General features: G+C 36.5%; 1 protein-coding gene across 7 annotated transcripts in view; it reads right to left on the bottom strand.

Moving 5' to 3' along the window:
- Positions 1 to 347: 347 nt before the first annotated feature.
- Positions 348 to 27157, bottom strand: part of PRR16 (proline rich 16) — a 169466-nt gene continuing 142656 nt past the window's right edge. For 4 of the 7 annotated variants that reach the window (XM_036847698.1, XM_036847702.1, XM_036847701.1 and 1 more), the window contains one exon: positions 348 to 1665. In XM_036847698.1, the coding sequence (XP_036703593.1) occupies positions 910 to 1665 (756 nt within the window). In that variant the 3' untranslated portion in view covers positions 348 to 909. Of the gene's footprint in view, positions 1666 to 13947; positions 14134 to 16432; positions 16491 to 27157 lie in introns of all 7 variants that reach the window. The other 3 variants (XM_036847699.1, XM_036847704.1, XM_036847700.1) reach the window with 3 other exon arrangements.

Here is a 27157-nt window from a genome sequence, read left to right as displayed (position 1 = left end):
GCTGATGCAGGAGCAAAGTCATCCTACAGCTTCAAAGAGCTGGTTTATGCAGTGACCTGGAGGCATGCTGAGAGTGGGGAGGATCTAAAGGGATTGGCCTGCAACAGATCATCCCTGAGGTACCAAAATGGAGGCAAATCATATGAAAATGTGTACAGTTCTATTGAGAACCTGGATTATGATATTTAATTTGAAAAATTCTGACATATACTCACTGTGATCTCCAAACTCTGTCAGAGCTGCTATCCATTTTGATGCAAACTAACGTGGGATTAAATGAACCACTGCTTCATTTTACTTCTGAGGAACACTTGGTTTTGCCATTATTTACCATTGTTTATTGACATATGATATTTCCACAGACCAAAATCTTTCATTACATATATAGGTGAACATATAGTCATAATTGTATAGTATAGAAAATAAATGTTCTGGTATTATCCTCAGCATTTAATAATGCAAAACTAGTGACAAACATCTTTAGAAAAAATAATAAAATAGTCTTTCAGTATTAAAATTTCTTATTAAAAAGCATTAGGTCAGAGTATGGCATGTTCTTAATGCATAGATGAGTTAGGTATGAATAAAATGAATCTAATCCCATCTCTTATGGTAAATCAAAATATTTGAAATCTACATGTCACAGTTTGTCACAGGTCAATTGAAAAAACAATATATTCAGCTTTTCCGTTATTCTGCGGTTTCATGATGTAACTTAAACAGTGTATAGCCAGGACATAAACAACATACTGCATACTTACCCGGTGATTTTTATGCCACTCTGCTGAATGCAGGATAAATATATTTGGGCTTTTTATTGCTTGAGTAGAAAGTGCTCATTACGTATTATTTTATGTTTATAATATAAGAATTTAAAAAAAAACAAAAAACTTTTTTAAATGGCATACATCACACTGTTGTAGTGGTTGATTTCCTCAAGATCGTCTTCTGTGGTTTTGGTGCAGTGGGAGGAGGCACAGGTGCAGGTCTGAGTGGGGGGAAGCTGTTACTGTGGCTTATTCCCAGCCCCCCATTTTCTAGTGGAAAAGGAGGGAGATGAGGGGGAGGAGGCTGGGCAGGGCCATGGGGAGGAAGCTTTCCTGGCGTGTGGACAGGTTCGCCGTGTGAGTGGACCTCCCTATTTTTTATGTGATGCCGGGTGTCACAGTCAGGACAAAAGCCATGATACTGGACTTTTTCATTAAACCGAACTCGTTCCCGAGGCCCTGCTTGGGGGCACCTGTCTTTTTCAGGTCTATGCATCAGAGGCTGCACTGGAGCCTTGTCCAAGTTACTGCTGGGTTTGCAGCAAATGTCTCCGTTTGGAATTTTGTTTGGTGCCCCTGGGAAGCCTCTGCTTCGCAGAAGGGTGCCATTGGTCTTTACCGGATTGACAGTGGGCACCACTCTTTGGGGGTCTTCACACTTCACAGGTGTCAACCGTGGAGGAGGAGGTGGAGGGTTTGGCTTTCTCAGGACAGTGAGGATAGCAGATGGGTGGGCTGGGGGTTTAATGAGGGGGGCGTTGGCCTGCACTTTGATCTTCTCTATGCTGGAGGCTGTTGTCCCACTTGAGCTACTATTCAGGGTGTCCGTTTTGGAGCTATCGGTCATCTCATCCTCCAGCTGTAGGTCAGAAGTCAGGGTATCAATCTGGTCAACCACCTGGTGGAAAGGACAAGGTAATTGTGTTGAAGAATGACCCGAAGCAAAATATACTACAAACAATATCTTCCTGTCTCGCTATAATCTGTTATGACAACCTTGACTAATACTGAGTGGTGTATTCCATTGTTCTTAATGTTTTCCTTCAATAAATTTACGGAATACCTATCAAAAGAGTGCCAACTGTTTGATAACATAATGATTTCACATGCCTAGCATATAATATACTATTTATGTATACGTTCTATCTCTGACTCTGCTACACCCATGAAGGATAAAACCTAATACAGAAACATAACTTTTTTTTTTATTGAAGTATAGTTGATTTATAATCTTATATTAGTTTCAGGTGTACAATATAATGGTTCAATATTTTTATAGATTACCCTCCATTTAAATGTATTATAAAATATTGGCTATATTCCCTGTGCTGTACAATATATCCTTGTAGCTTATTTATTTTATATGTAGTAGTTGGTGCCTCTTAATCCCCTACTCCTATTTTGCCCCTCCCCTCATCCTTCTCCCCACTGGTTCATAACTGATTTTTAAAAACAAAGGAGAGGGCTGTACCTCTGCCTTAGCATGTAGCAATCATGGAGAACATTAATCTAAAACAAAAAAAAAAAAAAAAAAAAAAGCCAGATAATCTGCAAAAATCATAACTTTTCTTGAGACCATCAGGGAACTGAGATCACAAGGTAGCCAAATCAGCTGAACTGCAACGAGCTCCAAGCCCCGTGAGGACAGGACACACTCACAGTTCCACCTTTGGCAAATCAAAGGGAAAAGATGCAGTGCACACCAAACTGAGTAAAGAAAATAGCTAAGACTTTAAAGAATAGTTAAAGGCAGAGTGTGTGCTATCATGACAATTTATAATCCCGAGGAGCCCAGACACAATGCAGCCTGTCCTCACTCATTGCCCCTTTTCCATGGGCCTCTCATGTGGGAGACTGAGAGCAGGCAGAGACAGAAGCCTTCAGAATTAGGGGGACGGCAAGAAACCCTCTAACCTCTAAGACATAGGCAATGATCTCCTGTTCCTAGGGTAGAAATAAAAGCTGTCTGACCTTTGGGAAGGAAGTGAAAAATTCTCTTGGACCCAGGAACCTACACTACATATGTCTGCTATCACTTAGGGGAAGGATCCGAGTGACAACCACTCAAGATGTGCCAAAGACACAAGGCAGAGTCAGGGAATCAAATAAGACCGGCAGGGCCATCACACCACGATGTAGGTTCAACCTCAAGTGTAGGAGAGATGATTGTGAAAATAGGAAAACTGGGTGGAAGCATTCTAGGCAATGTCTCTCTAAGGAAAGTTGGGCAAGGTCGTTGAGGAGTCATGGAGTTAAGGAATCTGGCACCTCTTATAACAGGGTTGCCTGGTGTCTCTGCCCTGTTAAGTCACTGTCTGAGGCAACTTGTGGGAAGCATGGTCTCAGGTCAAATGCTCAATTTCAGAACCCAGAAGTTGACCCTCTATCATTTACACTCCCTGCAGTCAGAGATCTTAGAGGCCATTCTCATGGCTACCATACATGTACTAGTATGTCTATAGGAGGAAAGAAAAGTTATGGATTACTTTAAAAATAATTTATTTTTAAATGGAATGAGTCCCTTCATCTCACGTTTCCATATGTAGACTTTTCCCTCCTCTCTTATTCAGGCCTAAGTTTGTTCAACTGTGAAGTTGGCTCTTTGACACATGGTGGCACAATTGGGCTCAAAATGAAAATATCATAACCAACCAGAAGTTAGAGAGGACTCAGAGATTTTACTTCTTCCACATGAGTGTCTTATGTGATTGGTTCACGCTGGTACCATGAGAGCTAGGTCTTCAGTTCTAGCTCCTAAATCCATTCACTTCTCTCCGTCTTCCTTTCTTTGATCCTAGTCTGAGCCACTATTACTTACCATGGGAGCCACCCAGAGTCACCCTGCCTCGCTTTTCACTTCTGTAATCTCAGTGGTCTTTCTAAAAATAGAATCGTGCTCTTGTCATTCCTTGCTTAAAACCTTTCAATGCCTGCTCATTTCTCCTGTGATATATATCAATTCTTAACATGGTCTCTAAGGTCCTGTACAGTCTCACTCAGTGTTGTTCAGATAAGTGTTTAATAACAGGTTCTTAGAGGTGTGAGTGAGTCCTGATTTGAAGAGTTTGCCAGTTTCCATGGTGTAAACTCCTGTCATGGTTGACTTCAAGTGAGTAAAGGCAACATCACTAAATGTGAAATTGGGAAGAAACCTGCAGGAGTGCATCATTATAAAGTGTTTCCACCATACCAGTAGAATAGGCATAAACTCAGGAGTACAGATAAATATTAAAATGTAGTAAAATAGTTAGGAATGACTAGGAATAATTAGAAAAAAATCTTTCTTTTTAATGTAATCTACTTAATATAGGTTTATATACTTTTGTTTTCAATAATAGTTATTTCACAACTGGCTCACAAGATTTCTGAAAATAAAACAATTGGCCCTTTTTAGCCAGTACAAGACAGCACTCCTAAGTGACCCTCCATACTCAAATCTATTAAGATCCCCTTTTCCTTTCTGTTCTCAAACTTCTCTGGTCTTCTTTCAGATCTTCATAATTGCCAGTCAGCTTCCTGCCCCAGGACATTTGCACATACTACTTTTTCATGTAAAGGTCACTGAATTTGTGTGTGTGTGTGTGTGTGTGTGTGTGTGTGTGTGTGTGTGTAAGGAATCATATAATATCTATCTGACACTGGTTAGCTTTAGGCTTCATCAAGTTAAGAATGCATGGGAGGGCTTCCCTGGTGGCGCAGTGGTTGAGAATCTGCCTGCCAATGCAGGGGACACGGGTTCAAGCCCTGGTCTGGGAAGATCCCACATGCCACCGAGCAACTGGGCCCGTGAGCCACAACTACTGAGCCTGCGTGTCTGGAGCCTGTGCTCCGCAACAAGAGAGGCCGCGATAGTGAGAGGCCCACGCACCGCGATGAAGAGTGGCCCCCGCTTGCCGCAACTAGAGAAAGCCCTCGCACAGAAACGAAGACCCAACACAGCCAAAAATAATAAATAAATAAATAAATAAATAAATAAATAAATAAATAAATAAATAAAATATTAAAAAAAAAAAGAATGCATGGGAAAAATTGTACAGCAACTACTGAAGTAATAGACAAACTTACAACTTTCGAAATAAGGATTAAAAAGTGAGTAAGGGAATTTTGGCAAATCTAAAAATGGCAGAAAATAAGAAAACAAACAAAAAAGCATACTAAATAGAAACAAACCCATAAGATAGTTTAAAAAAAAAAACTTAAAAAATATTAATAATATTAATAATCTAACAAGTATAAATAGATTAAAATAATTTATTCAAGAAAAGACACAGAAGGATTGAATACAGAGTGAAAGAAATAAGATACAGCAGGCAAATAGCCAAATGAAACCTGATGCAGCTATATAATACTGAGCAAAAAAACCTGAAATCTTTTTTAATCAAATAGTATTGTATCAATACAAACAGGTGAAATAAAAATGAATGAAACAAAATTGAAAGTTCATGTACACACATACACACATGCTCAAACAATGGGATAAAAGTTATAAAGAAGTAATTCATATAAGGGATGCTCCAAATTTCCAAAAATCATATACTCAATCTCACTAGTAATCAAGGTAGTGCAAACTGAAGAAAAATGAGAAAGTATTTCATTCTGAGTAGTTTAGGAAAAACAAACCAGCCTGATAGTTCTACTTGTTGGTTATGAGGTGGGTAAATGGGAACTCTGTACATTGCCAGTGCAAATGTAAATTCAGTGTACTGGGAAATTTTTTGACAATGTCTTATAAATTGTATAAGGTGCTTACCCTACCCTACCGCACAGGTATTTTAGGAACAAAGCCTAGACTGTTCTGGAGAAATTCTAAGAGATGTGCACAGGGTTGAAAAAGCACAAGGATGTTTCTTTTAGGGGTTTTTTTGGTGGTGTTTGTTTTGCCATAGCAAAAAACTGGAAACAACCTAAATATCTATTAGTAAGTGATGTATGTAAATACAAACTAGTTCAAATGAAGTAACTACAGCTATATGTATCAACAGGGATAAATCTCAAAAACCTTCAGTTGAACATAAAAATTTAAAAATATATATCTCTATATGTATCCAATATGTATATATTGTTTATATGTAGAAGCACAGATGTTTTAGTTTATACAACATGAAAATAAATGATACACATTAAGTTTAGGCAAGGAGGAAGGGGAAAGACTGTCAGGAAGCATCAGCTATATAGATGAAATATTTTATTTCTTTTAAAACTTGATATAAAGTAATTATGATAAAGTGTTAACATTTGTTAAGTTCGGGTTATATTTGATACAGTATTTATTTTATTTCATGTGTAAAATCTTTTATAATTTGAAAATAAAATAAATATTTATCACTACTTATATAAAGTTAGAAAGAAATAAAAGGAGAATTTCTTAACAGCTGCCATGTGGAGAACACATTGAACGGCTGCTGCAGTTTATTTACTTGGTGAGTGAGAGGATATTGCAGCCAAGTGAGAGATGAGTAAATTAACCAGACAAGGAATACACTGTATCCTTATAATTACACATCTATGTTTTGCGGAAACGATTTCAAAGTATCATATTGCAACTAAAGGAATTATAACCACAGGCATGACGGAATTAAGGGGAAAGCAAAATGAAAGAAAGTAGGACTAGAGGGACACATTGTTTGCACATATTTGGAGGTGAGAGGACAGCATGACATCAATCAAAAGTCTAAGAACATCCACACCTAACATCAGGAGCAAAGGAGAAACGTGTATCTCAAACTTGAAATTGCGTTCAGTGATTCCTGGAGGTTTTCCTTAGCCTCACATACAAGAAAGCTATGGTTAGATTGTGGAATAATTAGGAATACTGATAATTGTGGCTCAGGGATCACATGAGCTTAAGGTTTTCATACTGGGAAATATCCCTAAATATTTTCATAAAAAGGAAGCAGATTTGGAAGAAATTAACTGGCTAAATGATCTAAGTTATTCGTGGGAATACAAAATTCAGCTTATACTACTTCTGTAAATGTTAAACTGCAAACAATAAAAATAAAGATACTTCAAGGTTTCAGGGTTGGCATTAGAGTGAAATTCAGGATGAACAGATTTACCTAAAATTAAAAAATAAATAAATAAAAACAACATTAGGAGCTCCTTTTCTTATGCTCTCACTGGACTTTGCCATTTTATTATTACAGTTGCCTCTATATATCAGAATTGTCTATACCTGTGTGTTTCCCTCAGACCATGTAAGCACATATTTCCATCTTTGTACTCCTGGCAAAGAGCACAGTGATTGTACACAGTGGATATTCAATATTAAAATGCTGAGTAAAGAAACTGGATAAAGGTAGAGCCTCTGAGAAAAGTCATTTCTTACCCTCACTTCCATCTCTCCCCAGCTTTCCTATTTGGGTCTGATTTTCAAGGTCTTCAATGTCACCAATTCTGGGCTGTCCAGAAAGGCACACAGGAAAGGATGAAGTAGAAAAAAAGGAAGGCAGCCATGAAGAGTTGGTGAGGCTTAGTGAACTCTCTGCCTATGTTATCTGACTCTGAAAGCCTAGCTCCACAGCTTGGCACAGGGAACATTTCAGTCACTCTCCAAAGCAACTAAGATGGTTGAATTACACATTTATCTTTAAATATTCATCAGTATAGCCCTAAATGTATTGAAATCTTTCCTAAATCCTACATATTTCAATTAAAAACCACATACTATATAGTTCAATGGCCTTAAAAACAAAACCCTTTTTCAATTTGAGTGAATCTTTCTCCAGGGTCTCCTCAGTTACAAATCACAACTTCAAGAATTTCATTAAGAATTACAAACTTAATGAAAGGAAAGGAGGAATTTAACCCCAACTCAAATATGTACCAAATTATGAGTTCTTGTATATTTAATATGTATTCATAAAAACAGCCACAATTTAAATGTGTGGCATCAGCAGTAAAGAGAAAGGGAAATGAATGAGAGCAATGGGTGAACTAGCTGTCAGACCACGGTCCATGGCTGAATGCAGGCTGACCCAAGAGCTTCACTTCTACTTTTTTTTTTTTTTAATAAATTTATTTATTTATTTGTTTTTATTTTTGGCTGTGTTGGTTCTTCGTTGCTGTGTGCGGGCTTTCTCTAGTTGTGGTGAGCGGGGGCTACTCTTCGTTGCGGTGCACGGGCTTCTCATTGTCGTGGCTTCTCTTGTTGCAGAGCAAGGGCTCTAGGTGTGTGGGTTTCAGTAGTTATAGCACGCAGGCTCAGTAGTTGTGGCTCGAGGGCGCTAGAGCTCAGGCTCAGTAGTTGTGGCACACAGGCTTAGTTGCTCCGCGGCATGTGGGATCTTCCCGGACCAGGGATCGAACCCATGTCCCCTGCATTGGCAGGCGGATTCTTAACCACTGCGCCACCAGGGAAGTCCTCCATTTTTGACATAATATAAAAATTTTAAAATCTATACTTGTATTTATCTATATATATTTTATCTATCACCTGATTGATCTATTGACAGGAAATAAGTTGTTCATTATGTACTATACAACTTTGTATTCCGCTGCTAGACCACAGTACTAGTGATATACTAAATATGAATTAATAGGTATAAATAACTCCTGTAATTATTTTGTGAATGGGAGAATTATATTTAATTATACTTGTGCTAGAAACAATTTAATAAGTGGAAAACATTTAAATTATTCCACAATTTGGTTAATTCTGCTTTGACATTTATTTGTTTTAAAAAAAAATTTTTTTTTTTTGAAAAGGTCCAGTGACCAGTATGAAAGAGTTGCTCAGGTGGTGAGCATTAAATGCTTGCTTTCCAAGGAATGACTAGAATTGTCTTGAGTTCCCAAAGTTGTCTTTGGATTTCTACAGCAACTGCCACTTCCTTAACAACATTTTGTTTCTTAGAGACCTGACCAATCACAATATCCCAGACATGATAATAATAGAGTTGTATTATCTAATGTTTATTTATTCTCCTTGTCCTTGGTGTATTTGATAGAGTATATAACATAGATAGTGGAAGTAATCCAGGATAAATAAGGCACTATCTTGAAGTTGCCAGAGACCCAGGCTCTATCCAACTTTCTGTTCTGCTATCCCTAGGGTTTGGTGTCCATTTTCAAGTCCAAGTTCATAGCTGGAGGGCCGGCCTTCGCAAATGTATTTCAAGGGGAAGGATGAAGAATGGTGGGGAAGGCACACCTACTCCTTTTTAAAGAGATGTTTCAGGAGTAATACATTTTATTTGCTTACGTTTGACCAGCCAATAGTAAGTTGCTTAAGTGGAGGAGACTGGGAAATGTACACTTTTATCTGGGGTCCAATGTGCTCAGTGAAAAGCTATGGTTATTCCTCAAAATAAGAAAGGAGAAAGGACATTCCAAGGCATTTAGCATCCTCTGAAATAGAGACTAAAACACACATACAGAACACACACACACACACACACACACACACACACAGACACACAAACAAACACACTGGTATACCTTTAATCATCCTTGTTGGGAAATAAATATGCAGGTTATAAACTTGCTTAAAAATTCTTACTAAAAAATTATTTGAAACATTTTTTGAAACAGAATACAGTATATGTTTTGAAGGTGTTTTGTTGTTTGCTTTTGTAATATTCATTTAAGTGGCAATTTATACCCTGTTCTCTGAAAGTAAACTATATTTAAAAATAAACAATAATCATAATTCATAGCCAAGCCTGATCAGTAGAAAATAAGGTAAAACTACAATGTAATTTTTCTTATTTTTCTGTGTGTTCAATTGGGTTTGATAAATATTTATTGTGCAAATATTATTAATCTGTTATTGTATGAGACACTGAGGATTAAAAAAATAAGGCTTCCAGTTTAATAGAGACTGATCATGCGTATTTAGTGCCTTCCTCCCCAAATCATATCTAAATGAGAGTAAAGAAATAAAAACAGTAATAAATTCAGAATATCTTCTCAGAGTGTGGTATAAGCTGACCAGAGATTTTTATAAGTACATGGGTGAATTAATAAAAAGGTGGTCAAAGCACTGATGGAGTACCAGAAGGATTCCAAACTTGAAAGTGGAATAGAGAGAGAGTGGAAGTGAGAAGTAATGCAAAATTAGGGTGTGAAGTTGTTGACTGACTATGTTTCACAATGGAAAAAAATTGTGTCAAATGGTGCAACAAGACTGGCAACATGCTAAGAGCTCACACCCTTAAGGTAAACTGAGATTCTTGCTGTAAAGAATCTGAACATGTCTCTAGATAAGAAGAAGGCACTGAGTGTGGTTGGTAGGATCTCAAAACAAAGCTCTCCTCCCTCATTATTATTACTTTTTTCCATTGGGAAGGTGGTAGAAATGGGGCAAGAGCAGCTAGCTTGTCTTCTAAAGTACTTCATGCCCATCTGACAAATTCAGAATTTTCAATCAGCATCCTCCTTTTCCCCATATGTAGGAGAGGCTGTTAAAACATCTTTATAATATGAATATGTCTGAAGATCAAGAGATATTTGAGGGTAAACAACATCACAAACTAGAAGGACCAAGATGAATGAACAGATCAATATTGAAGGCAAAGCTGTCATTATTAGTAAAGTAAGAGAACTTTGTAGTAATTCTAATTAATGTACTTGGAGAGGTTTCAGAATGTATTGCAGCTATAAAATAACGCAGTGTTATAAAAGAACAGACATCAAGTAAGAAAAATATTTGAAGTATAAAACATAAATACTAAATTTAAAAAGATTATTTTTAAAGAAAATCTAAAAGAAAAAAATCTAAGAAATATTCCTAATCATAAAGCAAAAATATTTTCTTTAAGAAGGAAAATAGGGACTTCCCTGGTGGCGCAGTGGTTAAGAATCCTCCTGCCAATGCAGGGGACATGGGCTCAAGCCCTGGTCCGGGAAGATCCCACATGCCGTGGAGCAACTAAGCCTGTGCACCACAACTACTGAGTCTGCGTGCCACAACTACTGAAGCCCACCCGCCTAGAGCCCGTGTTCCACAACAAGAGAAGCCACCACAATGAGTAGCCTGCGTACCACAACAAAGAGTAGCCCCCGCTCACCACAACTAGAGGAAGCCCGCATGCATCAAGGAAGACCCAACGCAGCCAAAAATAAATAAATAAAATAATTTAAAAATAATAAAATAAAAAGTAAAATACAAGAAAAAATTTAAAGGCAGGGAAAGCAAGAAAATCAATCCTGGAGCTTCAATGAGTGACTGAGAAGTTCCAGAAAAAATGGGGATAAAAGAAAAAAATGTGGGATTCCAATAATCAAAAAAAAAAAATAAAGAGAAAATTCCACAGTTGACAATACAAATGGAGCTTCAGAGGGAAAGAGTCAATTGAGTGCTAATCAGGATGAATGAAAATGAAAACAAAGTCAATCATTTACCAAACAAACACAGAAAACCCAGAAAGAAGTGAAAATTAAATAATCATCACAGCATCTTATGTATGAATGGATGATGAAAGTCATTTTACCAGTAACTTCAAAAGTTCTGTGGCAAAATAATTTTAACCGCAATTCTATACCTAATTTAACAATTTATTGTAATGAAAAATTAAAATATTTTTAGATATTAAGGACAAAGATAATTTACTTCTCCTGTATCTGTTCTTTAAAAGTTAAGGATATTCTGTAGCTCAGTAAAATGGAATCCAAGAAAGGAGGAAGGCATACGAAGCAAAAAACACTGTAATTAACACAGAACTATGAAAACAAATAAAAGAATTTAAGAATGACAACTTACTTGAGTCCCCAAAGCAATTATTCTAAGCTAAAACAGGAAATCAGAAGTCTCTAAGAAAAAATAATGAATTACATTCAATAGATCATATAACCGGAAAGTTGTCACACACTAGGGATAGGGAAAAGAAGTGAACTACTGAACTGTGGGTGATGAGTATAATGTGTGTAAAAAGAGAAACCATTTGAATCTTGAATTCTCTTTTGAAAGGTTCAAGTTTAGAAATATAGGTTTAAATTTATTTCTTTATGAGTTCATTGACAGTGTTTCATTCTACTTTTACTATTAAGATGCTGGTTACTGATTTTTCTTCTCAACATATGGCAAAAGCAAAAAAGACTAATTCTTCCTCTTCCATAAAGATGAGTCAAATGACATGGTTTGCAGTTTAAAAAAAAATGTTTGAGCATATTGTTTAGACAGCTGACTACCTGAAAAACAAAAGCAAATGTTAAAAGGGGCTATCGCCAGGGAATAGGCCTAGACATAGGATGGAGATGATATAGAAGGTGAATTTTATACATCCTTATTTAGAATTTGATTTGGAGATGGAGATGAATGTGCAAGTACCTGCCTGATAATAGTTGAAATTATATTCCCCCAAAAAATCAAAGAAAAAAAAAATGAACTAGACACAGTCCTTCCCCATGCAAACTAATAATTACCACACAGCGTACCATGTGTAGTGGTACAAGGATTGACAAGTATAGGAGAGCAGAGAAAGGGGTGATTTATTCTTTCCAAGCAGGTCAGTTGGTAGCATTGGCCAGAGATAGTTTCAAATCAGGTGAAAAATGAGAGATGTCTTGAATGATAAAATGAAACTTGGAGGAAAAGGCATTTCTTGGCAGAAGGAATAGCATGTGCAGTGGCATAAAGGTATGAAATATAATTTTTTATATGTTGGTAAAGGATAAAGTAGCATAAGGCACATGAATAAGAGACAAGGCTGAAAAGGCAGACAGAGGCCAGGCTGAAAAGGCAGACAGAGGCCCTGCAGGCCATGTTGAGGAGTTTCTACACCATTTGCACTTTTGAAGATCGGTTCCCGAAAGGTTTGGATTTGTGGCACCATCCAAAAAAATGCATAAAGTTAGTGCCTTGATAGATAATGAAGATGGACATACATGCTTTACTAGGTAATTTCTTCTTAAGTTAAATTGTTTTATAGCCATGGAATGAATAGTATTTAGAAAGACCAGGTCTAAATATAAAATTCTAGATATGATTTGCCCAAAAAGGTTCATGGGCCTTGGCAACCTTGGAAAATTATACAAGTATCAACAGTTTATGTTATTTACAGCACTAAATGATCCAAAATTTGTAACTCTACAATTTGCAAAATCAAGGTGTTTAATTTTTTTTAACTTATAAAACAAAAGTACCTGGTTTCATTTAAATCAGTTCCTCATCGAACTGTAAGCATTTTTGAGGTACTCTTGGAGGAAGTAGAAATCCCCCAAATTTTCACACAGTTTCTAATGTCACATGCCCAAATGCTTACTGTATAAAATAAACATAAGACAATTGAGTACTAAGGGATAAAGTGCTAGTGCACAACTCAGCTCCATAGAGTTAAAATGTATCAATATTACATGTGATGATCACTTCATGTAAGTCCCATCTTTACTCGCACGTCAGTTTTAGTAAGTGAGTACTTATGACTTTTCTTTCCCCTGTAACAAACATTATTCACACATTATAGTGGTTGAAATGCCATTGCTAACTTTAATTTCTGTCTTCATAAGAAACATGCTTATACTAAGGCTTCCTGTAAAGTGTGGAAAAGGAAACCTCCCTCATCACAATTGCTATAAGCGGCTTAACAGATTTAAAAGACTCATCCACTTGCAATTTGTGAGTACACACATCAAAATGATTCCGTTATGTTAATAATGTCCAGGAGGAGGCAGACCGTAACTCACAATAATGGACCTGTAAACTTTAACACAAGCTTATAGCTCTCAATCTCTAATATCTTTCTGCATTTTAAAAAGTGTAGATGAATAAACCTCAGGTTGTGTATTACCTTCCCTACTGATGGTAAACTAGCTCAATAAAAAATATTCTGTAAGCATCATGAGTAAGGTTGTAAGAACAACCTCTCTATTCAATCCACTCTCTCTTCCATTTAATCCAGTCTTTGCATTGCAGCCAGACAGAGCTTTCCTTAAATCTGTACGTATAACATAAATTATTAAACTTTAAGTGGTTTCCTATTGCTTTTAAGATAAAGACCAAATATTTAATAAAATCACAATCCTCCTAAGATCCGGGTCCTGCTTTGTACATCAGCTTGCCCTTGTGCCACTTCTCCTCACTCTGCTCTTTTCATTTCTTCCCGTGCTTAGAAGATGCTAAGCTCCAGTCTCTGGGTCTTTGTATAAGTCATCCTCTACCTAGTCCTGGTTACTCCTCACTGTTCCCACAAAACACACACACACACACACACATTGACCTATTCTTCAAAAATTAACCCACATTTCTCCTCTTCAAGGAAAGCTTCCAGATTGCCCTGAAGTCCTGCAACACAGCCCTAGAGCTCCTGCACCTGTGCTTCATAGCATGAACCGCACTAGTGACGGATCGTGTAATTAGCTCTTTAATGTCAGACTCCTCGGTGAAAATGTAAGTGATCAGAGGGCAGGGTATCCTGTGCCATTACATCTGAAACAGAAATATATATTAAATGAATGAATCATAAACATAAATAAATAAAAGGAAAAATACTATAACAAAATATTTTTACATTAGGTCCCTACTGCATATGGTTTGGTGCTTGTTTGTGAACTTCTGAGGTGATGAATTTCGGTTGTAAATAAACTACGTTCATGAGATTTCTAATCTGTGTGTGTGTGTGTGTGTGTGTGTATATATATATATATATATATATATATATATACACATATCTTAAAAATACAAGATATTTTCTGTTAAGAGGGAAGACATTGAAATGATATATTAAAATATAATTGCAAGATTACTAAAGCATTTCATTTATCAATATCACTAATGAAATATTTAAATATTTAAACATTAAAATGACATTTCGACATATGTTTTTACTTTTTCTCAGGTAGTGAGTTAAATGTTTATTATATAACGTAAAGGAAAAGGAATTTAGTAAATTAGACTATTATTTGTCTAAATCATCTTAGAATCTATGTGAACATTAAATTACTTGTCAAAAACATCAGAAAAACTCTATTACTCCTTTCTTGATATCTCAAACATATAATTGTAGAAATAATAGCATTTATAAAACCTTCAAAATAATATTACCAGAAATGCTGATATTGATAACACAACTGAATATGAAGGTATGGCGTTTGGATGTAATTATAATTTGGGCTCTCATTAGTTGTGTGTTGGTGAAACTGGGTCTTCCTTCCTGGTATTAGTTCCCCACATTGTTAATTAAAAAAAAAAAAAAGAGGAAAGAGAGAGTAATTGTCTGTAGTATCTGTGATACGTGCAAGAGTATGACTATATATAAAATGTTTTGAGAGGAGAGAGGAAAGAACAATTAATTCTGCCAGGGAGGGAGGGATAATGTCAGAAATAGAAAGTATTTAAAATGGACTTTGGAAGGATCAGGTAGAAAAAACTGGAAGATAATTCCAGGCACAATAAAATACAAAGGAAAGGAAAGGAGGTTTGAAAGATCAATTGAGATTTCCAGCAGAAAGCCATCCAATGTGGCAGACTGAAAGGGGTATGGTTTGTGTATGTGTGCTGTGTGTGTGTGTGTGTGTGTGTGTGTGTGTGTGTATGCATGCACATCTGAGGGGATGTTTAGTAGATGAAGGGGCAAGCTAGGAAAAGAAGAAAGTGTATAGAGACAGAAAGAAAAAGAGATGCAGGCGAGGAAGTGCTATAACACCGAAGGGTCTTCAATACCATGCTAAATACCAAAAGTTTGGCCTTTACCTGAAAGTAATAGGCAAAGTTCAAACAGAAAAGTGATGTGAGCATCTATGATTTTATAGAGACTTGAGGGAGTGGAAAGACATTGCCATAAACCAAGTCATTAAAAAAGATTATTCTTGTCATAAGCAAACATAGGGAAAATTATGGAAAATGATGCAAATGAGAAGGTTACATTACATTATTTTTGCATTAGTGGAAATATTTGAAATCTCTAAAGCTCATCTTTGGAATATCTTTCCTAACTTGAAAATACCTAGTCTAACTCAATTATGGTGGAAGTGTGCTTATTGCAACTGCATGTGGGACGTTATTCTTGGTTTAATAAAGGTATGCAAGCATTATAACATTCCCCATTGTGCCTGAGTTCTACTCCATTTTTAATGGAGTAAAGGGAGTTGCATTTTAAAAGATAAGACCTTCATGTCTGATTTAATGAGCCAGAATATATGAGATGAAAGAGAGAGGGGAGATTTAAAATTTGGAATTCTTTTAAAATAGGCTTCTCAAGCATCTGTCTTCATTGTCATAAGGTTCCAGAGATATTTTATAAAAGATAATTTACACATAATTTGAAAAACAATGAAAATCTTCACCACAGAGAGCCAACAGCCATTTAAATCTGCTAGTACTTGAAAACTGATCTTTCACAGCTGTCATTTTGTCGAAAAGTCCCTGAAAGACTTCAGCATGAATTTTTTTTAACAAGAATGGAGTATTCATAACAAAAGCTAGTCTAACTGTTTAGTTCTAACAAAAAGATATGCAAAGGTACTATAGATACACATGTTCTATATATGGTATTAAAAGAAGCAAAATGTAGAATATTTTTCTAACACTTTTAAAATGTTAAGGCAATGAACATATGAAAACTTATCCCTTCTGTGAGTTTGTACTATTGACTACTTTTCACTTATTAAATTATGAAACAGTGCTTCACGGATATACAATGTCAAAAATTATATATTTTATGTATAGTCAGGATAATATTCTTGCATACTTTATATATTATAACCACATTTAAAACTTTGGCACTAACCAGTTAATCTTTGGTTGACATATAAACTTCACTGTTTATCTTCACAATTATGCTTGCACTGGTAAAAAAAAAAAAAAAAAAAAAAACAAAGCCTTCTAGTGGCCACAATTGTATCTAATTCTATTGTACTTGGCCAAATTCTCTATTGTTATTTTAAAAATAACTAGCATATTACATTGTTAATATAAAACCCAGGAATAGTGTTTCTTCTTTCAAAATGACACTTTCTTTTTTACTGAGGTCTAATTTAATGAAAAGGTGGAAAAATTGTGCTATTTAACATCATTAAGAAAATAATTTTTAAAAATATGCCATATAATACAAAATTATGAGATAGTGTGAACAAAATGTGCTGAAATTTCAAAATTTAATTTGTGGAGAATTATGCATATAGATTTAGAACACATGATTTTCACATGTATCATCCAAGAATTAGAGGATGATGACTAAATAATCTGGGTAATTTGTAATATCTAGCCATTTAGACTTTTTTCCAGAAGGCTAGTGTTAACCATTTACATATAACTAAATGAGGAATGTTTATAAAGTAATACAGCATTTTCAGATATACCATAGAAACAGAGTCGTCAAGTCTAACTGGGGAAGGTATGTGAATACACGGCAATAAAGAAGGGACTTAACGGTGGACAGTAGAAGACATGATTGTCTAAAGGGAACACAAAGAGGGCACTGTCTTGCTCCTTTCAAAAGATTTCAAGAGAGGAGAGAAAGACTGATTTTTACTTGAAATTTACAGATTTTTCAAACTCACACACAAAAAAGATCACGCAGGTCTAACCGAATCTGTACACAGGTGTTATCCAGCTCACATCTCACCATCTTGAGATCCCTGGCATAACAGACTCTATGCCATTACATGAGTCCAACATAGAATTAGTCTCTTTTTGCAACTTTGAAAAAAAATTTGGACAAACCGTTCTCAAAATTAAAATACTTGAATTAGTCTTAAGCAATAAATTAGGGCATCTTACTTGCTGCAGGGTCATTTTAACTCTTAAAACATTTTCTCTTAACCTTTTCATTGCCCCATTACGTGTAGAAAGATGTGCACATAGAGTCATTCTTCCCAGGCCTGCGCCATGAGGATCTTATGGCAGAGGAGGATTTGCCTAGTTCTTGATACATTTGCTATGTTAACAGATATACCACTGATTAGAGTTAGTTTTTAAAAAGTAAATCAAGTCCCCAACTTCAATGTTTATTATTAGTAAACAAAATTTAATTTCAGTCCACCTCAGAATAGGTTGCAACATGAGGGTATCATAGCATGTTACTGAAGGGCTTTTTATTACAAGCGGTTTCAAAGAATTGCTCAGCAAACAGTGCCAATATGCAGATAGTTCATTTAGATTCAACTGTCAAAAGCAACAGAGTAATAATCTAATTCTCCAAAATATAAGGGGAGTACTCTACAGGAATGTTAATGTGTATATCAGATAAGAGTTTTTTAGGTAGGAGAAAAGTGAAGTTTTAACATTGAAAAGTCATAATAAATGATTTTCTAATTAATGCTTTTCTTTCTAGGCTCATTTTCCTTAACTTCAAGTGTTTTGGCATGAGCTAGTTAAAGAACAAAACCTACTTCCTTGAGACATCATGATAAGGAATAGAATCTCTAAGAAACAATGACAAAGGAAAAGTTCCTGGGTAATAAGAGCAAACAATGGTAGGAGGTGTGCACTGAATAAAAATGAAAATGAAATGACTTTTTATTTTATATTTTTACTTTTTGCACTCTAATATTTTCAACCTTTTCAGCAGCAGGCATGCATCACTTTTACTTACAGAAAGTGAGGTCAGAGTAAAAAGGTTAGTAAAGTAGAATCTCCCCCTCAGTAACAAATAAAATTTAAAAATAGCAAAAACACTTCATCGCAGAAACCAAAAAACTAAAGAGGCACAACTCACTGTCTGAAATACTATCAGCAGAAGAAAAAGAGATATAGTTTTAACTTGATTCAGTACAGATCTTTAAACTGGTCTTAGTGCCTCAGGATGGTACCAATGAAATAACAAAAGTCATCCAGTTTTCACAAATAGTGTCAAATATGAAAAAAAGATGTGGACTTTGGGCAGGCCTGCAGAAGAGAGGACAGTGAAACAATTAAAAGTGAGCAAGGAGGGGCTTCCCTGGTGGCACAGTGGTTGAGAGTCTGCCTGCTAATGCAGGGGACACGGGTTCGAGCCCTGGTCTGGGAAGATCCCACATGCCGCGGAGCAACTGGGCCCGTGAGCCACAACTGCTGAGCCTGCAGGTCTGGAGCCTGTGCTCCGCAACAATAGAGGCCGCGATAGTGAGAGGCCTGCGCACCGCGATGAAGAGTGGCCCCCGCTTGCCACAACTAGAGAAAGCCCTCACATGAAACGAAGACCCAACACAGCTAAAAATAAATAAATAAATAAATAGAGTAGTTATTAATTAAAAAAAAAAAAAAAGTGAGCAAGGGGCTGAACTGTAGGAGTAATATGACACAAAAAGGGCCAATGGAAAACCCTTGAATGCAGTAGTAGAATGAACTAGAGCACAACATTTACCTATTCTACAAAGGGAGAACGTGAAATAAGTTTGCCATCACACTGGGGCTTGCCTGGGAGGATAAGTCATACTTAGACATGTTAGGGACATGGTTAGGAAAAGTCATCTACACTACTTGAGGCCCAATGGAAGTTCGAAGCAGAGCTGTTCAAGTTAAGCAAGACAAAAAGAACTGGCATGGGGGCTTCCCTGGTGCTGCAGTGGTTGAGAATCTGCCTGCCAATGCAGGGAACACGGGTTCGAGCCCTGGTCTGGGAAGATCCCACATGCTGCAGAGCGACTAGGCCCGTGAGCCACAACTACTGAGCCTGCGCGTCTTGGAGCCTGTGCTCCGCAGCAAGAGAGGCCGCGATAGTGAGAGGCCCACACACCACGGTGAAGAGTGGCCCCCGCTCGCCGCAACTGGAGAAAGCCCTCGCAGAGAAACGAAGGCCCAACACAGCCATAAATAAATTAATTAATTAAATAAATTAAATTTAAAAATAAATAAATAAATAAATAAATAAATAAAGCAAATAATTAAAAAAAAAGAACTGGCATGGTGACTCTGTAAACACTATTGCGGCAAGAAAAGAAAAGAAGCAAAGGAGCACATTATGCCAAAGACAGACTCATTTTGGAAGAAATGGAAGAAAATTTGCCCTTGAGTGCTTTTTGTGCTATAGAAACAAAGAAAACAAACAAACAAACAACAAAAAAAGAATAAAATAGAAGAGGAATTGAAGACCCAAAGAAACACCTGAGTTTTAAAACACGACCATTACCAAACTCACAAAATGCTAACAGCAAGCTAGAGAACAGACATGATTGCAATGCAATTACTGACAGAGAGGGAAAGCTTGACATATTCACTGTGACTGCAGAAAGGAAAATATGGAGATTTCAGACAGGCCTGTTTGAAATATTTTCAGGGTCTGAGGTAAGAGGAAAATACCATACATTGAAATTAAATAATGGTAATTTCAAGCTAATAAACTATTTAAAAACATTTACAGAATTTTTGGACAACTCCTCAGCATTCCACGTCAGAGAGTGGCAGTGAAGATGGACAAGTTCCAGCCCCCAAGCCCTGCCCTTGGCCCGTCACCCTCCTTTTCCCACCCTAGTCTTCCTTACACCATGAGGCACCTCAAATGCATATGTATAGATACCCCGGCCCATACATAAAAGCTCTGTTCACAGCCTCTACAAATAGTCAACCTTTGATCAATAAATCTAAAGATAAATAAGTCTAAAGATAAATATACCAGTGGTTTGGTCTACACTCAGAAAGCTCATAACAGGAAGCTGCTACACATCCTTGAAATGTGTTTGGAGCTGATGGTAGAGGAATTCCAGTATCTAGGGTACTGGAGGATGGTGTACACAGAAAATACAGACTCTGACTGGACATGGCTGCCTGGTCTCCCGCAGCAGCTAGAGGAGGGTGGCGGTGGGGCACTCTAATGCCCAGTGTTCCTGGCAAGGGTCTCTCTTGCTTAGATCTAAAGGCAGTGTTGATTGCAGAGAGAGAAAATAATAGTTGTGGAGGAAATACCAAGTTGATATACAGCATAGAGAACATTGGTTTTCCCAGTAAATAAACTTCATCATAATGGAACAGAAAGAATAACACATTCAAAAGGCTTAATTTCTCTGAAGGGAAGAAATTACTGAATTTGGCTGTTAAACTGTGCAATGTGCTCCAGTAAAAGTTGGTGAACAACTGCCACTAAGAAATATCCAGCACTTCAAGGATAGACATCCAAGCAGAAGTTGCAAGTTAAAATCAAGGAAGAAAAATCAAGCTGGTATCAGACTTTCCCAGTGCAACGTCAAATGACAGAGGAGGGAACAGCAATATGTACAAAGTTCTGAGGGAAAGAAAGTGTGAGCCAAGAATGTCATTCCCAGCCAAGTTGCTATGCAAGTATAAAGACAACAGATCTAACAATCTCAAACCTCAAGTACCCGTGAAAGATACCAAACACCAAAATTCACCATTCCAAAAGATGGCACGGAAGGCTGTGATGAAAGGATTAGATCGATATTCCATGGCCAGGTCTACATACTTTGAAGGGCAAAGTACATTACCAGAACATTTAAACAATTGTCCTTTAATATAGAGACAACTGACAGAAATTCTCAAGCATGTAAGAACACACAGAATACAAGATCTCTTGAATACATCATTAAAAACAAATACACAGGGACTTCCCTGGTGGCACAGTGGATGAGAATCCTCCTGCCAATGCAGGGGACATGGGTTCGAGCCCTGGTCCGGGAAGATCCCACATGCCACAGAGCAACTAAGCCCGTGCACCACAACTGCTGAGCCTGAGCTCTAGATCCTGCGAGCCACAACTACTGAGCCTGCGTGCCACAACTACTGAAGCCCACACACCTAGAGCCCATGCTCTGCAACAAGAGAAGCCACCGCAATGAGAAGCCCGCGTACCGCAACGAAGAGTAGCCCCCACTTGCCGCAACTAGAGAAAGCCCACGTGCAGCAACGGGCCAAATGCAGTCAAAAATAAATAAAATTAAATCTTAAAAAAAATAAAATAAAACAAATAAAAACAAACACACAAATAAAAAAACAAAAAATTACTTGACTCTATACTTGACAGCATGGGGTCATATCAAACATGGAAAAGGATTTCATGTCCAGTTTTGCTTTTTATATTTCATAGTCATTAAACACTAAAATTATAATTTAAAATAAATTCATAAATTATACCATTTATGCAAATTCTAAAAACACACATTTAGACTACGTACTGTCATGAGTACCTATGTAGTAAAAGTTCAAAAGCATGCATAGGGAGGATGAGCAACAACTTCTAGGGGAAGGAGGAGATTGGATTGGGAGCAAAGGACTCAGAAGTTTTGCTGCATCTGTGTGGTTTAAACAGGAAAAAAAAGCTCCTAGGCAAATGTGACAAACAAGAATAAATCTGAATCATTGGTACCATGTGCTTATTGTTTTATTTTCTGTACTTTTTTATATGCTTAAAATGTTAATAATTTGGGGCTTCCCTGGTGGCGCAGTGGTTGAGAATCTGCCTGCCAATGCAGGGGACATGGGGTCGAGCCCTGGTCTGGGAAGATCCCACATGCCGCGGAGCAACTGGGCCCGTGAGCCACAACTACTGAGCCTGCGCGTCTGGAGCCTGTGCTCCGCAACGGGAGAGGCTGTGATAGTTAGAGGCCCGCGCACCGCGATGAAGAGTGGCCCCCACTTGCCACAGCTAGAGACAGCCCTCGCACGGAGGCGAAGACCCAACACAGCCAAAAGTAAAATAAAATTAATTAAAAAAAAAAGAAGTTAATAATTAAAAATATTTAAAACTGCAAAGCCTACAAAATGTATTAGCTTGTTTACCATGCAGAAGTTTTGAGCATTTTAATTATATTGCATGTGATGTTATCAAAATGCAGATTCTCTATTAAGAAAACAAACAGGAGGAGCCCTATGGCAAGCTTCCTTTGCAGTGATGTCTCTCAATGAAAAGAAATTAGTCACAAAATATGTTTCCACTAATATCAGATGACTTAAAATATGTTGATAACAACAAAAATTGTTCATAAGAAATATGATCTCAAATTTAAAAATAACTATAATACATTGGGCTGGCCAAAAATTTCGCTCGTGTTTTTCTGCAACATCTTACCAAAAAACCTGAATGAAATTTTTGGCCAAGCCAATATATATTTGGGGAACAGGTGATAGAAAGTTCATAAGTTTACTATAAAATTCTTGTCTTGCCTGCAAGGATGAATGTATTTACACTGTCCTTATGCTAGCTTCATTACATCAGGATGAGTTTAGTAATGAAGCACTCATGTATACTTAAGTCCTTCTTTTCCCTTCTTCTCATGGATGAGCTATCTCCAGAGTTCACTCATGTTCCACTCTAGGTGCAACGAAGGTATCTTCCAGCCTCCACTGTGTGGGGCTAAATCAGAAACCCTAGGATGCCGTATTTGGACTAATCCATGCTTTCAGACAGTAGTACACCATTAAATGTTTAACAAGCAGCTCTCTGTGGGGGAAAGCCCCTGATTTGTGTCATTTACCAATTTCAGTGGTGTAAATACTCCCAACAAGACTGATTTCACTGAACAGGGAAGGCGTGTGACCAGCGGGGCTCTCATAGCCCTGTGAGCTGACTCCACACACACTGCACAGTGTCATTCTGCAAGCTGCCTTTTATCAGTAACGTAGGTCATATTTTCCCTTCAATCTGATTATGGTGAAGTTTAATTTCTCAATTGGTTTAGAACCGGGGTTGGCAAGAGGAGTGCTAATTATTTGTTCCCCTAAAACACCAAAATATATAGAGGTCCAATATATGGGCCATTTACAATTTACCTTTATAGCTCTATAAGCAATATAGTAAGTCAACCATACTAGGCACTTAGCAAATACAAACAAATACATAAATTTGATTTTGTAATGTTATAGGGATATTTCCATATATATATATATATATATATATATATAAAATAGCATGATGTGCAACCTTCATTCAAACAATGTAGGCTTTTCTGTTAAAAAATCATTTCGCTATACTAAGGTAAATGAAGACATTTCTCATGCTAAAGCCCTGGGAAATAAAAATAGTAAGGTCTTTTATTATTAACCTCAAGTATTTCTACTGAAAGCATTTGGATCTGTTTTCTTCACAGACATATGGGAATCTCATAATATATGTAGATTGAATGAAATACATTTCCAAACAGTTTAATACTGAAACATTAAGCCCAAAATATTGCATATGTATGATATAAAGTCCCTTCTTCTTGTAAGTAAGCAAGGTATCTATGGAGTACGCACTTGTTCAGTTTGAGGTGCAAGGAAGGCATCACAATTGAGTGACTATTTAAATTGCTTACACTTGTTTTAACAGACAAAAATATTACATAAGTGGCTATGTTAAAACTTGGTAAAAAGCTACTTTGGCAAGTTGTATATAAATGTCAGCTTAAATACGCTCCTTTTAGAGTTTATTTGTAGTTACAATTACGCTGAATTTTAGATGTTGACATTTATATTCACAGCTATTTTTCCCTATTCTGACATGTTTGATAAGTAATTAAGCTTTTTTTTTCAAAGAGGAATTACTACCATGAGAAAAACTTTCTATTTTCTTTGGAGTTTAATGTGACAAGAGATTATGAAAAAAAATATTTTTTCCACATAATAGCTACCAACCACCCTCCAACCTCGCATCTATTAAGAAAAGAGGTGGCATAAGAGATGAACAGACAACTGAGCCAAAGACAAGCAAATATATAACTTTAAGTCAGCCACACAGTTTAACTACTCAGTTGACTTCTTCCTCCATGATGCCCAATGAGAGCATAATTACAGATTTTCAGTCAGCAGAAATGAAAGTACAACAAAACTCTGTCATAATGTGGTAAGTAGGGTCCGAGAGAATTACTCATGTAAAAGGTGGTGATGATATTACAAGGATAATGAAAAGAACTAGACAAGTCTAAACAACTAGAGGGTTTGTAATTCTATGGGTCTGGCTGTGTGTTCCAAATCTATCAATCTCAAGCTGGAATTTGGCACCACTACCCTGTCTTAAATGTAGAAGGGGGAAAAATACTTAGTTCCAAGATTATTTTGGATTTCCTGTATAGTGACAGTAATTCAGGCATCTCCTGATTAGCTGTCATCTGCCTCATCTCCCCTATGGAGAGCGCTGGGAAGGATGAATACCAATAATATGAGAATGTTCCTCAATTTGCCTGGCTCCTCCAGAAGGGGTCTCACTCTTCTCTCTGTATCCAGCCTCCTCATTAGACCACCTTCCTTTAAAAATGTGGGCTGGGTTGAGAATGAAAACCAATCTTCAATCACTATCATGCAAATTTGCATTATCATGGGACGCGTAATGCATGGTTTTATCGTATTATGTTCTTCAACACTAGAGGATTTTAACAGACAATCCAACACACCATATCCCTGAGTTTGTAGATTATAAATTAAATAAAGAAATGTTAGAGGAAAAAATAAACACTAAATTGGTTCCTCAATTATTACTAATCTACCACTTCTCCTGCTCTTTCCTCTCTTTTTCTAAATTTATTTATAAAAAAGCTTCTATATATATCTGGAATAAATAGCTTCACCCCCTTCTATTCTTTCCTTTACACACTAAACTATTAAGTACCATAAAAATCTCTTTTGTAAAAAGTCAATTATTGAATTGAAGAAAACCTATCCACTGAAAATGCCTGTCAACATTATATATGTCTATCCTTTGATTATTTGTACAAGTAAATTTGATAGACAATGGCAACAAGCCAATATACACAATCACCAACAGAAACTGAGCATTTATGTTATTAAGTATCACATTATTAAGTATTCATCATTACCACAGGCCAGAGTTAACAGAAACAGTAAATGAGCAAAGTTATGGGGGAAGGCTGGAGCGCTATCAGTGGAAAATTAGGGGAGATGTGAACAGTGAGAAGCATATCCCTTTTGCCTTATAAAGTTTCTGAAATTTTCTGTTCTTCTACCAGCTTTTTATCTACACTCAGGCTCCATTGATGGCTCATTAGAGCCATCTTGGTTTTTTTTCCCAATGCTTTTCTTTTTTCTAGCATTGGCCCTTCAATACCTATTCCCTTATCATGTTCACTGTCATAACTCACAAAGGAAATGGAAGAGTTCACAGATAAAGAAAGGCATATTTCTTATAAATAAAAAATACCACTCAACCTTATCACTAAAATACCATTTTCCAATCAGAATAGCAAAAGTGAAAACGTTTATAATAATTATCTTGGCAAGCATGTAACCCAAAGGGGGTATTTTATTTAGATAGTTTGGTAGCCAATGTTTGAAAAGAGAATACAAAAAGGTTGCTTGGTCTCAGCACAAGCAGCTGAACCTTACATTTATGTCACCAACCTGGGGCACTATGAAATCTTTGTGTGGAAGCACGTGGCATAACAATTTTGGTGGGTAATTTTAAATGAATTAAAATGAACAATAAACATACCATTTGGCCCTCAGTTCTACCTCTAGGAATTCATTCTATCTGTGTATGCATGTATTTATACATATACGTTCACTAAAGTACTATTTGTTATATATGTATATATGTGTAACTATAGATATACTCTCATCATGTATATAAGCATGCTAATTTAAGTATCATTTGTTAAAGCACTGCTTGTAAGAAATAAGAAAAGGAACAAAAACGAATTCTCACAAACTAAAAGAAACAAAGCAAAACAAAAATACAAAACAAAATGAAATGTCCATCAATGGGGAACTGAAGTATACAGAGTGCAGCTCTGAAAAAACTGATGTAGAAAGGTCTGCAGGTACTGCTATGGCTGACTAAGAAAGATTAAGAAGCTGTATTTTTAAACAACACCAAAAATACAGAACAGTGCATATGGTGGGATCAAGCTTACAATGAAAATCCCTTAGGAAGATTCTAAGTTGGAGATTAATATATCCTTTTTCCATAATCCTAACACAGTAAGTTTTATAATTCGAACACCTTTTTCCCTCCAGCCTTGGAAAAGATTCACTATTTGATTAAGCACTAGATGAAGTAATTATCTTGCTTTGAAAGTCCATGTTGTATGTATAGTGAAAATAATAATGTAAGTATGCACATATATAAATAATAGAATCACATTCAATTTTAAGTGGTGCTAATATTATAGAATGCTGGGGGGAGTAGAGATCACTGAGACTAGATTTAGACACAGAATATTTATGTGCTCACTCTTGAGCATATGGACACTGAACAGATTATATATTTAAACCTACTTCCCAATAACCTTTGCTATGCTGAGTTTGCATACCTAGCTAAACTCCATAAGCCAAAGGGCTTATGTTGGAAATCCTCTGAAAATAATACACTTTTGAAAAAAAATAAGGTGTGTGTGTGTATGAAGGTTTTATACAAGGATAAACCATATGTGTTGAGACAGTAGGACTGCTAATGTTCTGGAATTTTGGAATGTAAAGAAAAATATACTTGGAACGTAAAGAAAGATATATTTTTTGATATATCTTTGTATTTAAGTTTTCGCCATGTGTATGTGTCATTTAAAAAAATCACAACACACATCCTTAGAGAAACAAAGGTATCTAGAAATAGGGGCAAAAAAAAAATTTAGGAAGGGGCATCTGTAGTCAAGAG

This window comes from Balaenoptera musculus, chromosome 3 (genome assembly GCF_009873245.2).
Source record: "Balaenoptera musculus isolate JJ_BM4_2016_0621 chromosome 3, mBalMus1.pri.v3, whole genome shotgun sequence".
Classification (NCBI taxonomy): domain Eukaryota; kingdom Metazoa; phylum Chordata; class Mammalia; order Artiodactyla; family Balaenopteridae; genus Balaenoptera; species Balaenoptera musculus.
The sequence above is the reverse complement of the archived record's forward strand: the minus strand, read 5'-3'. Positions and strand labels throughout refer to the sequence as shown.